The sequence below is a fragment of the Palaemon carinicauda genome, chromosome 35, assembly GCF_036898095.1.
Source record: "Palaemon carinicauda isolate YSFRI2023 chromosome 35, ASM3689809v2, whole genome shotgun sequence".
Classification (NCBI taxonomy): domain Eukaryota; kingdom Metazoa; phylum Arthropoda; class Malacostraca; order Decapoda; family Palaemonidae; genus Palaemon; species Palaemon carinicauda.
In genome coordinates this window covers 44063259-44078235 of record NC_090759.1, presented here as the reverse complement: position 1 = coordinate 44078235, position 14977 = coordinate 44063259, and the positions used below count along the sequence as shown (strand labels likewise).

General features: G+C 39.1%; 1 protein-coding gene across 1 annotated transcript in view; it reads right to left on the bottom strand.

The window, feature by feature from the left end:
• The window catches only part of LOC137627711 (protein mono-ADP-ribosyltransferase PARP12-like), a 51056-nt gene that overhangs the window by 19710 nt on the left and 16369 nt on the right, over nucleotides 1-14977 (bottom strand). The window contains exons 2-3 of the mRNA XM_068358957.1: nucleotides 11608-11713; nucleotides 905-1008 (exon numbers count right to left, since the gene is read on the bottom strand). Of these exons, the coding sequence (XP_068215058.1) occupies nucleotides 905-1008; nucleotides 11608-11713 (210 nt within the window). The remainder of the gene's footprint in view (nucleotides 1-904; nucleotides 1009-11607; nucleotides 11714-14977) is intronic.

Below are 14977 nucleotides of genomic sequence, written 5' to 3'. Positions count from 1 at the left end.
CAAAAGCCATCCCTTTACCCCCATGGACGTACTGGTACGTCCTTGCAAAAAAACGCTATAAAAATTATTTTTTTCATATTTTGATATTTTTTTGAGAAAATTCAGACATTTTCCAAGAGAATGAGACCAACCTGACCTCTCTATGACAAAATTTAAGGCTGTTAGAGCAATTTGAAAGAAATATACACCAAAATGTGCTGGGAAAAAAGTAACCCCTTGGGGGTTAAGGGTTGGAAATTTCCAAAAAGCCTGGGGGTAAAAGGGTAGAATAACCACGTCCAGGAACATCCACTGAAAGCAAGTCCCGGAATATCCTCTGAACCAGGCCAGAATACCATTCCTCCAACCTTAGCATTAGATTATTCGCGTTTTGCATGGTTCTTTATTTAGAATATATATGTTTGTCTGCTCATATTTGATATTTCATTGTTGTTCAAATTTTCTACTACACCTGCTGAAAAGCTTATACTTATGTAATTTCCATTTGCAACTAGATTTTTATACTTCATCCAATCACCATCCTAATCATAAAAAAGGGGGGGAGATGAAAAATCAGGCCAAACCAAACAAAATTACTTACTTACTTACCTGTGTAATTTCAGATGACAGCATATATTAATATATATTTCAGAGCATATGTAACCAAATGTGTTGATTGGATTTAATGGCATTAGTGTCTTTTAACTGAGAATAACGTCAAATGACTTAAAAAGTGAAAACATGTACAACACTTGCAAATAGCCCAACAACCAAAGCCAAAATATTCACAGCACAAGAAGAGAAATCGTCACTGGAAAAAAAAATTGCAGCAAGCAAATCAAACAATACAGACTGAATTTTTTCACCCTACAACTAATGGCACATATCCAAAAGACACCAAAACAGATATATAATTCTAAATTACCTCAGCAGACCTTGGCCTCTCTTGGCTTGATTTCTCCTTTACTACCATAGCTTTTTCAAGTGGATCTTTGAGGTCCTCCTCGAAGTCCATCCTGGTGTTTTGCACTAGAAAGAACAGGTAAATTTAATTCATGCACTGAAACAGTTATCGCTATATGATAAAGTTCATAAATTCACCATGTTTAAGGCATCCTGCACATACCCTTCAAGGGCCCGTATCTCTATTGTTTTCAGCCTACTGGTTTTTGTAAAACTGGTGAGCTAACATAGAAATGTAAATTTAATTCCTATATCTACTATTTTTACACAACAATTTTGCTCTGGATACAGTTAACTTAACACTAATCAAAGCAAACAATTCCTCTTGGCTACACTGCAATTATTCAGTGGTTACCTTTCATTGGACAAGGATAGAAAACTCTTTAGCTATGATAAGCAGTTTTTCTTGAACATCCCATAAGCAAACCATTGTTCTCTAGTCTCTAGTCATTGTTCTCTAGCCATATCCCCTGTACCCCAGTCTTCCACTGTCTTGAGTTAGAGTTTTCTTGCTTGAGGGTACAGTCAGGCACATTGATTTGCAGTATATGTTTTCTCATACCCTTGTTCTTATCAAATGGTGTGTTGGGCAGGCTTAATCGCAGGGTTCAGGCTGTGGTGGCCGATATGGTAACGTCCCACACTGGTGAACGCCAGACTCACTCATTAGTTTCTTTGGTCGCTATAACCTCACCATCCTTGTGAGCAAAGGATAGGGGGTTCGGGGGAGCATATAGGTGTAACTGTTGAGTCATCAGTAGCCATTGCCTGGCCATCCTTGATCCTAGCTTGGATGGAGACGGGGGTGGGGGGGGGAAGTTGGGCCCTGAGTAAATGTATATATGTTTAGTCTCTAGGGCATTGTCCTGCTTGAAAGGGCAATGTTACTGTCCCTTGCCTCTGCCATTAATGAGCGACCTTTAAACCATAGATGCCTGGTGGTTTATCAAGCGGTTGCTTTTTCCTTATCTGTTATTTTATCTTCCTCTTGGGTATTTTCTTACAAAATCATCCCTTCAGTTTAAGAGACTTTGTCAGAATTATTTAATATATTGCAATATTCGTGGATTGCAAGGCCATACTCGAGATCTTACAATTGCTGCCACACAGCACAATATTCTTTAATCCTCAGAAACTTTAGAAACTATTGTTTCTCAAAGGAGGCACTTGTCTCAGCTCCTAATTCCAGGCTTTATGAAACCCATTACTTTGAAATGAAATGTCATTCCTGGTGCAAAGGGAACAGTGGTGTATATTAGGATTGATTACCTGCTTCAAATAAGTCTTGCTATGAATGTGGATCATGAGAATCAGAGTCATAAAATTTTGTGGCAGACATAACAACTTTTATTTGTGTTCGATCTATTGGATTCCAGACTTGGATCATTATATCATTGATTGTCTTCTTACCATTATGGTCAAGATACAAGATGATGATGAAAGGTTTTTGTGCTTGTTGGTAATTTCAGCGCTCACCTCAGGAAGTAGTTAAATTATGTTTCTCCAACTGATTGCCATGGCTTAAAGAGCTTTGGATTTTGCCTCAGCATCAGGCTCTGAGCTACTCACAGATGTGATAATTGTTTGGACCTGGTGTTATAATAAGTAAGGTTGGTTCTCCATTTGGGACATCTGATCAATTTCGTTAGTAATTAAGACTGAACAACCTGTCTTTGATGTGTCACACTAACGAAAGATACATATAAAATCTCAAAAAGACTGGAATGGAACTTTGAATGATTTATTTGTATTTGTCTTGGTCACAAAAACCAGTAAAAGTTACGATCCCATTGTCCTCATGAATGAGGATCTGGTCAATATATTTCAAAGGTGTATTCCTTTCTGCGTGACAAAATACTAAGTAGGAGACAAACCCAAGGTCAACGGTGATTGTAGATAAGCTTATTTGGGGAAGCAGAAGGTTGATCATATTTGTAAAAGTAACAGATCAGAATTAACTGGGAATAACTATAACAGTTGTTGCTAAGAGCTTATGCTTCAACTGAAAAGGAATACAATTTGACTTTAAAGGATTTTTTCTGGTAGGCTACAACTGTGGAACATTCCTACTTGGCTACATTTTAATCTGCGCTCTGTGGTGCAGACGTAACAGGTCCTCCTTTACTTAAACCAGATAACTCTGTCACTCATTGTCCAAAGAAAAAGGCCCCTCTTTTGGCTGATGTATTTGACAGTAAGCAGAATAATGAAAAATTATATCCTCATTCCTGTTTTCCTGAAGCTATGCCAACCACTTTAGTTTTTTGGCCATGTGAAATTAAAACAATCTTGATGAACCTCTCAGAAAATACAGTATATAAGTCTCGCTATGAAAACGTGAAGATTTTGAAACTTGATTATTCTTTAATATATGTAATATGCTTGAATAATTTTCTTTCAGTGTTGTGATTTCAAAGTAAAAATGGGGAAATAAGAATTTGTATAAAATTATCATTAAGTTCCCTATTTGTTAACGAAAAAAAATTCGTTTTTGAAATAGAATCTTTTTAAAATTATCATCACATGATATGAAATTTGTTCAGTTACAATTATTGCAAGGTTCAAGTTAATTTGACCAATACTAATAAAGCACTGCATTTTTTTTCCCATCTTTCCCAATCTCATATATCACTCACACCTGTCGACGGCTGTGAGCCTTTTTTTTTTTCCTTCTGACATTGTATTAATAATTAAAAAATTGGGGGCAGACTGAAAATTATAGCGGAACACACATTTCTTGTTCTCATCTTATATTTTCAAAATAATTTGTTTTAATAAAAAAAAATTTAAATTTTTCCATTAAGAAATGACAGAGGTAAAACATTTTGTGACATAAAATGACGCTGTTTCTACTTAGGTCACTGCCAGGTGTCAATGATATGGTATGGATAATTTTATTTCTACATAAATACAAATTCTATGTATAATTTACACAGGCTTACATATTCAAGTGGTGTCTTTTTAATCCTATTTACTATTTAAACTAAAACGCTTATATTGATTTATTATGCAGGGAGGAATCAAATAATAAAAGAAAATAAGTTGAAGACTAAGATTTAATGTAAAGAAAAGGTGTTAATTTACATACAGGTAACAACGATTTTCTACTGAGAGAGAGAGAGAGAGAGAGAGAGAGAGAGAGAGAGAGAGAGAGAGAGAGAGAGAGAGAGAGAGAGAGAGTTATTTACACAAACTTTGTAAACATTTAATGTTGTTTAAGTCATTTATTATTTCATTTTTTTCATTTGTGGTAAGATAAATATTCAAAAGGACTAATAGTGTATTTACAATATTTTACTGTAAACAACACCGTATGACCCGACATTCGATTTCGTCAACTCAGACAGATATATTTAAGCAGGCATTGTCTATTCTAAACAAAATAATCACTTAAAAAGATATTTGTGCTTCATTAAAGATTTTTTTAAATTTTCTTTTCAATTTCGGGTGCAAGTCAACCATCAAATCAGCAATTAGTGATTTGTTCTTAATCTACAGTATCATTGAGTGTTGCTAGATACAAACAAGTGTTATGTTGAAACCTATGCAAAGCGTCATGTGGTGGTGACTAATTTTATGAGTAATGGTGATGATTTTCGATTTTTGAGTTGTCTTCCCGTGTACTGAAGTCAAGTTAATGACTGTACAATTACCTTTAAAAAGTAGTAAATAAGAACTTGATTACCGTGATGGCAAGCACATGAAAAAAAAAATGTAGTACAGTACAGTGGGTTACATAGTGTGTTAGACAACCGTATGTAGGAATTGGTCAGTGAATTGGTAGGTTATCAGTTAACCCACCGTAGGGGAGCAAGCATTTGCAGATTGTTGTCTGTCTCTGTTACCTAACCCCCCAAACCCCCAATGGCTGTAGTATATTTCTTAATTTTCTTACCTAAATGGCCAATTTCTCACTGTTGTAGCCCTTGGGCATATAGCATCATGTTTTCTTTCCATCTAGCGTTATAGCATAGCTATAATAATAATAATAATAATAATAATAATAATAATAATAATAATAATAATAACAACAAAAGGGGTTTTGACACAGGATAATTCGATTCTTTGGGAGGTGTGGTCCCCATGAAATTTACTGCAAAGTTTGGAACAATAAATCTTTTAGACCTTTATATACTAAAGAAATGTTGCTTTCTTAGTCTAGGGTCATTTTATCAATGTGATATGCACAGACTCAGCATTTATAAGGGATACACCTGGGTTCAGCCTCTATCAAACCTGTCCCAGCAACTCCAATACTGAATTCGTTAGCTAACTGACGACATGTCACACTGTGAACTATTGCTAATTCTGAAGTTGATGCATTTCTTTACATTGGAACAACCTTATTTTCAATCAAGGAGTGCCTTAATTATGCCCCACTACCCTTTACGACTCTCATAATTAAAAGAATAAGGGGTTACATTCATGTTGAAGCAAATAAAACTTTTCAAGTTATTTATATTTTTCCTGACTATACAAACGTGAGTCCTTTTAATTAAGTGTTGCTTCAACTTTTGTTGCCTACAGCTGAAAGAAGAAAATTGATTTTCTTTGGTGGCGAAGATAGGGACAAGTGAAGGAGGAGGATGCAACTTCTCCCTCAGGGTAATGCAACCATTCGAAAAAAGTTCTGCCTAAGGTTTGTGGAGAGGAGAGAATGAATGATTAAAAATTACTTAGAATTTGTGAATTCCTCTGACACGAATACAAATCCTCGTCCTTTTGACTAGGAGACTCAAGGTTAGAAAGAGGTAACCCTTTATGTCCATATCTCATGTAGGCCAAGGGTAGAAATCTGAGTCTGTTTTTGGGGCAGACGAGAGAACCAGATGAAACCACACAAGTTACCACTTCAGAGGAAACTAGAATCCATAGTCCCGATGGTCCTTCAAAACAGGTGACAGGTCTAACTCTTTTCCCTCCTGGGAAGTAGACCAAGTGAGTCGTAACCCTTCTATCTGGAACTCACTTGATAAAAAATCCTCCATGCATAATGTATCTATTCTTGAGAGGAAACAGGATGGATAGAAGAAAGAAGACAGAAGTAAAAAAAAAAAACATTTGAGTCACAAAACAAACTACCCTGCTTCCTGTTAAGGACTCAGACATGAGTATTATAAATGATTTTTTGTGTCCATGAGCAATTCTAAGGAGTATGTGTCCGATGTTTTGTGGGTCAGTTCTTGTAGATAATGCACAGTAAAGTTGGATTCCCTCTTCCAAATCCCTGCCAGTAATACTTGTTTAACCAAGGAATATTTCTTGACGGTCAAGGTCATTCCTAAATCCCATCTCTTGTGTGTCTTGATCATTGGAGCAGATGTGGTATCTCTACTCCTGTAGGACCTCCTAATGGCTTCGTGCAGCAAAAGCAAGAGGGTATTTCACCTGATCTTCTTTCTCTGCCACACCCCTCAGTCCACGAACAGGTTCTGCATAGTAAGCCTGCAGTGAGCTGTATGTACGAGGTATCTCACGTTGGTCCTAAAGGGGCACAGGAGGAGGTCCTCCGGCAAATTGGAGATGGAACTCAGGGAGGAGATGTGATGGAGTCAAACCATTTTTCTCTTATAATTTGATTCTGTATTTTGATTTTGACCATGAATTTAGGTATGAAAATAAAGATCAATTCACCCCAACCTTCTATGTGTGAGAGCAAGTAGGAGGACCTGTGTAGCTCAGAGACTCATTTGGCTGACGCTAATGCATGTAGGAAGACTGCCTTGAGACGAGGTCTTTATCCCAAGCCTCTCTCATGGGTTAGAAAGGCAGGGGGAAGACTTCTTCAAGTATGAGTATTATGGAGGATTTCTGCATCTACTGCCATTTCTCTCCAAATAACCTTTCCGAGGAGGAACGAGATAGTTTCCACCCATGAAGGGACAGGGATGGAAGGTCACTGTGATACCTTTCAATGTGGGGTTGGCAGAGCAGATCCGGTCTCAAAGGCATCGTCCACAAGGAAGGTGATTAGGTTGTTACGGCCTATTGGTAACCTCTCTCTTTGGTGATCTCTAGACTGGGGTTCGAGTCCCACTTAAGCTCATTAGTTCCTTCAGTGACTGCAACCTCATCATCCTTGTGAGTTAAGGATGGGGGGGTTTGGGGGGAGCCTAGAGGTCTACCTGCTGAGTCATCTATAGCCATTGGCTGGCGCTCCCTAGTCCTAGTTAGGGTGGAGATGGGGCTTGGGCATAGATCATATGTATATATGGTCAGTCTCTAAAGCAGTGGTTCTTAACCTGTGTTCAATCAAACCCCAGGGGTTCGGTGTGGCAGACTCAAGTGTTCAGGCAGAGTTAACACGACACAAATGAAATAAGAGTGGCACTTGCTAAGGTTAAGACGTGGATTTCTGAAATTGTCTCTGGAAGGCAACCGCAAAAGTCACATTCATTTGCAATAAGTATTCATTATATTTTTGTTTATGTGTGAAGTTCATACTTTGTTGTTTTTGTTCTTTGAACACAATGGTTGTGAGTGCAAATGATATATGGTTCATATTGTGCACTAATACAATATATACCTATGTTTTGAATTTGAAATATATGCTGATATATTTAGGTGTAACTTTCTTTTTCTTTTCCTCTTCATTTCAATCACCTACATTACATAAATATTTTAAACTATGGAGGGTTAAAGGAGTGTAGATATGACACTTGCGGGGTTCAGTACCTCAAACAAGGTTAAGAACCACTGCTCCAGGGCATTCTCCTGATTGCTAGGACAATGTTACTGTCCCTTCCCTTTGCCATTCATGAACAGCCATTAAACGTCTGTATGTAGGGGCATTTTGGTTTTACCAAGGTTAACCAAAGGTTTGGTGGTTGTCAGGACTTTGTTGACTACTCATCTAAACTGGCAAAAGGGTGGCAATGTGTAAATATCCCTTCTTGGCGATGTTAGAGTGTTCTTAAAACGGCCATCACATCAGGGACTGATGAGCAGTAGATGGGAAATGTATGGTTCACACTCATTGGGAGTTTATGGTTCATACTCATTGGGAACAGGTCTATGGACAAGGACCCGCAGTAAGACAAAAGAGTGTTCACCATTTGAGGATGAAGGGACTGTTCTGATCCTATCACTTAGCACCTTAAATTGAGTTTGTACACTATGATATTGCACTTCCTTGGGATAAACGTCGCTGTCAGACTAGCCCCCTTGTCCAATGCCTTTACAAAGGGTGGGATGCCATATTATCTTGTTTGTTGATGTAGGGGTTGCTGTTCATATCTGACTGAATGGTCTTGGATCCTCCCAAAGATCCTCCATCATCTCTAACTCATTGATATAGCGCTGTCTCCTGCAGGTGTGCGGCCCATCCTTCTTTGCTTCCATCCATGAAAAGAGCCTCCGGGGAGCATACAACAGGGAAACTCCTCTGCCATCCACTGGATGAGGGCCTTCCTGTTCTTGAGTTAAGCGAGATCATTTTGAGCGGGTGATCCGTCCTCAACCATTAGGACTTCACGCACTATTGTACTGTTTTTGCATTCTTCTGTGGGAGACCAATCTTTCTGAGGATGAGAGGTGCCCAATAACCTCTGTAAACGTTTGCTCAGAAGTACCGGACGTTCAAGGAAGGGGGTAATCTCTTGCCAGAGACGAATTAGTCTGTCGTTCAGGGGTAACACCTTTGCTACCACCGTGTTCAACCTCTTTCCCAGATATGCTGTCTCTTGCTTGAAAATAAACTGTGACTTCTCTCAGTACCTAATGAAACTCAGTTTGGCAGAGAACCTCAGAAGTAATTATATTTCTTTACTGGGAAAAGGTTTCTTTTGATGACAAAAGCAGTAACCCGTCGTCTAAACATCAAAGGGGTCTCTTTCATCCAGAGTGAGCCCAAGTCAAAACTAGGGAAAAAGACAAGAATGAACACCTGTGGCAATGTTGAGAGGCAGAAACAGAGGCTCCTGAATTGGTAGGTTTTCTCCATCACACACTGCTATGGGGGTGGATAAGAATCTGGCAAAAGGCATCTTTTAAGTCTTAAGACAGCATGAAGTACCCCACTCTGACTGGTGAGAGGATGATATTTACTGACTCCATCTCGAAAGAAGTCTGGAAGATGAACTCATTCAATGAGAACAGGTTGATGACAAGTCTCCACCCCGCAATCACTTTCTCCACAAGGAAAAGATGGCTGTAGTATCCCAGAGTTTGGTCCGATACTCTTTGAAGGGCACTCTTGACCTTCATAGTGAGGAGCTACTTATGTTATGCAAAGTCCAGAAGTGACCTTTGGGGAGGGACACGAACGTTCTCTTTACTCAGGAGAGTAGGATTCAAACTGCCCATTTGTCACCCCCCTTCTCTTGCCTCTTGCACCAGTAGGTCGTTAGGAAACAGGGCACCTCCTTGCAGAGGCTTTCTAGGTGGGCCCTTTGCTGACCTTGATCCTTCTGAAGGATCCAGAACAAGAATGCGAAACTGGAAACTGGTGATCATTCTTTTTAGAGGAAGGACCAGGGCAGGCAGCTCCCTTGTATGGGGAGGGGGGGCATCTGCCGAGGGAAAAGTCTGTCGTTTTTCTTAAGTGTGAGGCCTGACGATAAGTTAGCGTCTGATGGGAGAACCTGGTCCCAGTCTGTTCCCAACTGATGGACACAAAGAGACTGACTTTTGGACCTTTCTCACTAGCTCTACTATATTGCTGAGCTCCGGGGGAAAAAAAAAAGTCGGGTTGGATGTGAGAAAGAGAGTTCCTGAAGTCGGAGTCTCCCTACTGCCTAAACATTTGTGCAACCTTCATATTACTGTGTCCTTCCTCTGGGAAATCCAGGTAGCTGAAAAGTGTAGATTATGATGCGTTAAAAACGTTATCCCAGAAGTGCAGATTATGATGTGTTAAATTTTTTTTTTGCTTTACTTCCTCAGAGGACGAGCTTCGAGAATCTAACGAGGTCTGGATATTTCAAATTCCTTCTAGCGGCGAAAAGCAAAACTGTCCCAGACCAATGATCCAGCCAGGAGGTAGCAGCTGTCTCCGTCACTGACAGCCATGGTTTTTGGGCATGCAGTTCCAGAGAGCAAGCTAAAGTAGCAATGTTAGCCTCCACTGGTACAGCCAACGGAGTTGCACCTTTTTGGAAGTAGAATTTTCTATTGCAGTTCAAATGGAGCAACAGTTGGGACGACCAGTTTGTCCTTCAGGAGTTAGAAGGACCAGCCACCAACTTGCCAAGGTCCTTTATGGCCGCTGTTGTGTTGTCTTAGAAGGATAGGGTGTAGGAATTCCTTATTTAACACACTTCTCCAAACAACTGCTCACAAGTAGTGAGGGTCTTCTTAACTATGGTCTTGGAGGTTGTGGTCAAGTCTTGGACGCTGTGCCCAACCTATTGAATTTTCTAATGTCCATAACGACCTTCAGGAATGAAGATTTTGTGTCTCCTTCTATTTCAGTGGAGGAGTTGACTAATAAGGAATCAACCTCGGAAGATTGTTTTCTTCAGAGAGGAGTCTGGAGACTTCCAAATACGAAGACCCTCGTTTCTTACATCTCCTCTTCACACTGGGTAGAGAGAAAGAAGCCTTCTTCCTTGGACTCCTAAGACTGAGTTAAGGGAAATAAGAAGGAGTCTCTGAACCAATGCATGTAAATGCGTTGAATCTCCTCTCTATGCAGACATTCACCCACCTCTCCTCCAATGATGGCCAGATTCTCATCTGTGACGAGATGGGGTCCTTACCCAAACGGAGTGTTATTCTCATCAAAAGTGATTCTTATAAGTGTGGCTGAGGTCAACCTTAGAGTACCTCTCCATCATGTACGTGGGTGCATCAACTCAGATCCCGATATCCTATCCTCCTTCAAGGGAGACTTTATCACCTGGAGAGACCTCAGATTGCATAAATAATAGCTAAGATTAGGGAGCAATTCAACACCAAATTGCGATGGAAATTTTGCGATTTTGAAGGTTTGTGATGATAGAGCTAAGACATTTTCTGCACAAAATAACGAATGTTACATGTGAATATATCTCCCCAATGGATTAAATTATAAAATAATGTTCTTATTTTGACACACCAACCATGCCCTAATCAACATGAACTGAAAAGGGAAAAAAAGTTATATAAATCTGTATGGTCATGTAAAGGTAAAATTATTGCCTCACAATAAAGCCTTAATTTTAATGTTACTGCCTTCCTCCATTGTAAGGGTCTCTAGACTGGTTGTGGGATAATAAGTATGAACACTTATGAGCGTCACACATACACACACATATTCAAACCTATCTCCCTGGCATGCTATGAGGCCTATTTAGTTTTATGACTTTTTCATGTGCTTGAACACTCAAAGGGAGTGTTGTGGAGTACTAAGTTATTTGCCTAAATATGTCTAATGGTATTTACCTACGTAAAATAAGCTATACATTGTATTTTGTTAGAAGTGTTATGATAAAAGTATTGGATCTGACAACCATTATTTTTACTAATAAGCTTTGGAGAGATTTTAAGATACATAGATAATAGAAAAGAAAAAAAAGTAAGGAAAATTTAAAAGTAAAAAAAAAAGAGAATTAGCACGTTAACAAAACCAGGCTATCAATTCATTAAACTTGATTAAAAGTAGGAATTCTTCCTCGTTCTGTTGTTACGATTAACACAATTCTTAATAATTTACCAAGAAAATTGCTTGCACACATCATTACTTACTTTCTTTGACCATTTTCTTAACTGCCATAGCTGCATTTTTCAAGTCTTCAAACGTATCTTTCTCCATTTCTTCACTGCAGGCCTCTTTTCCTATATCTCCACTCATCTGGAATTATGAGAAGACCTTTAACTTTATAATAGATTCATAGAGGGGTTAGAATAAAATATGGTAACTTCCACATCAACAAATCAACTGATGAATCTGGGATGAAACACTTTCAAAATTGCTACTTTATTCTATTTCACCCCAAAATTACTTTGTGGTCAATACAAAATCTATACAATGAAATTGCTGGGGAACTTTCCTTTTATATTTTCATCAAATATCTTTGGATAATTGTAAATCCAGAAATAGACCACCATGATAATTGGAACACCTTGGAAAGAACTGTACAATAACCCTTCACCCCAGACATGAAAAGATGCTTGTCTTATTGGGGTTAATATGGGAGGTCTACACACACTTTCTTGAACCGTGTCAGTGAGAGGAGAGAACGCCATTTCATGAGAGCAGTGAAATATGATAGCACATTTTCCTTGGCATGTGCCTTTTGTGAAACGTCAGGCAGTACCTAACATCTCTCATCATATCATTTATGAAAAAAAAAAAAAAAGAGTGCCTCACGAGAAATACTGGATAGATTTCAACTGTGAAGGGCTTCAGTAGGTGTTTTGGTGGATTTCGAAGGGTGGGGGAGGGGGCATGTCCTTAGGAATAACTCTTGACCTATTGACTAGAAATTTCAACAGATTTGTGTACAATTGTGCCCCTGACAAACAAGAAGGCATCAGAGTTACCCTGAGACAGTGTGGATAATATAAAATTGATGAACATACGAACCAGAATAAATATTTTAGATATACAGTATATGTTGACATTGTATCATGGATTTTTGAAAAGGACATCCATTACTAGGCCCAAATCTGGTAAGAGAGTGCAGAATATCAAGTTCAGCTAGTTTAGTGAAACAGTCATAGACCAGGAACTTGCACAGGGGATAAAGTTTGGTCTCCCAGCTTGCTTAATTATCTTATCAATCATGTAGACAGCTAAGTAACTAATGATCTTTGAACTAATGCAGTGGTAAAAGTATTACTTTAATCTCAAAAGTATTGCTGTGCAGGTGCAAAGTTACCCAGAGTCTAAATTTGTAATATGAAAATTTTTTATGTGCTCAGCCCAAAATGCGTCTGAGTAAGAGGGCATTGAATGGAGATATGGGAAATTTGGAAGTAATCTGTATTTCTTTCTAATAATACAAAACTGTAGTTCTTTATATAAGATAAAAGGTCAGAAAAAGCTGGCATACAGCTTTGAAAAACTTAAGGTTTAAACCATCCAGTTGTTAGCAGTGGTAGCGACGGAAGCACCAGCCCCCTTTCACTCCATACCTTCTTCTCTTTGATCACATACAGAACTTCCTGGGGGTAGGCTATGGCAGGTAAAGTATGTATAAAGAACTACAAGTTTGTAAAGGTAGAAAAAATAAAAATTACTTTCAAAATTTGTCATTTGCTTCTAAATGAATACAAACCTTCATTCTTTAAATAGGAGACTACTCTATGGAGGGAGGAAGTAATTTCAACTGACTGAAAACTTTAACCAGGGACCACAGCATCTGATAATGATACTGTGAAAGGATGAGCATACTGAGACCTCGTAAACCAGTGATCTGACAATACAAGCAGGTTGGCAGCCTGTGCAATAGTGAATTATGAGTGTAAGAACAAAAGTATGAAATGTCATGGGCTCTGTATAATCAACAGGTATGCAAACATACGCACAGAGCACCGGGACGTCCCAACTTCCACTCGTTAGGTGATTTGGGAGGTAATATATATATCAATATGAAATTTTCATATAAGAATGAATATTATTAATACTTACCTGGATAATCTAGCTAGCCCTACATCCCAAAACCCAGCTCCTATTTCCTATCAGGAAGGGTGGCTCAAAAGCCCGAAAAGTGGACTCTGCGTCATCCAATTGGCAATTTGAATACAGTGATACTGACTGTTGACCAATTCTCATGAACTGACATTGAGAAGGAGGGACAAAAAGGACACAAAAGGCATCTCCATCATCAGAAGTAAGAACCCAAGTGTCCAATTAGATCAGTGAAAGGGGTGGGCTATGTCAACGTAGTCCATGGTTGCCATCACACATAGCATACCACCTGTTACCTAACTCAACAATACGCTGTTGCAAAGAAAAAAAAAGTGAGGTACAAGTATTCACCTGGAATGAATAACTAGACCACAAATGGATCAGTGCCAAGTAACATTGTAGGTATGTCATCCCAGTCCCAAAGTTGCCAATGCAGGCCACAAATTACCTGCCACCTGACCCAACAAGGAGCTGTTGCCATGAGAGAGGGCACGAGTGGGAGGAAACTCATTCCTGTGGAATGAGTACATGGGTCGCTCAAATAATTAGTGTTAGGAGATATTAGGGGTTTGTCAACCACATCCTAGGTCGCCTAGGCAGACCACATACTACCTCTTGCCTGAGTTAAGAGGGCGGCATTGCCAAGACAAAGGCACAGACTGCACTCTACTTATTGCATGATTCAAGAGGTTGCAGTGTCAAGAGAACGAGGCACAGGTAGGAGATGACTCATTCCCGTGGGTTGAGTACCTAGACCGACCATTTGGTTCAATGTTAGGAGATATTGGGGATAAAGCAAGTGCAACGCAAAATCTCCAACAACCAAACCACCTGCCACTGTACTCCAGAAGGAGTTGTAATCATGCAAAAGAGGGGCTTTGGTAGGAGGCAACCCACTCTATCAGAGAAGCGCTTGCTCAGTCTGTCGGTCTGGTGTCGGAAGACATTAGGCAGTATAGACAACACAGCCCAATGTTCCAACACCAAACAACAGCATACTTATTGTCGCTCATCTTGTATGAATACTGACAACGAGAAGCAAGGAACCAAGTGTAACTAACGATACTGTTGCCTAAGGAATCATCAAGTTGCAATTGCTCGACCACTGTTCATATCTGAAAAATATAGAAAAATGATTAAATTTTGGAATAGCCTACACTATCCAGTCACACAATCACGTCATACAACACCAGTTAATGCAATACCAAGTGTAACATCCAAAATTATACATGGGTAATCTGCGGCCCGCGGGCTACATGCGGCCCGTGACGTCTTGAAATGTGAAAAGAAATTACTTGACAAAACACCTTCCATTTCACAATATTTCTGGTCAACCATGAAAAGAAAGTTCAAAAATTGAGAAAAAGCTCGATAGGTCAGAAACGTATTTTGATAAATAGAATAAGAACAATAATATTGTGCAAGCCAGTTACATTTTTGCAGAAAAAAAAATTGCTAAGTATTTGAAAACCTACAGTGATG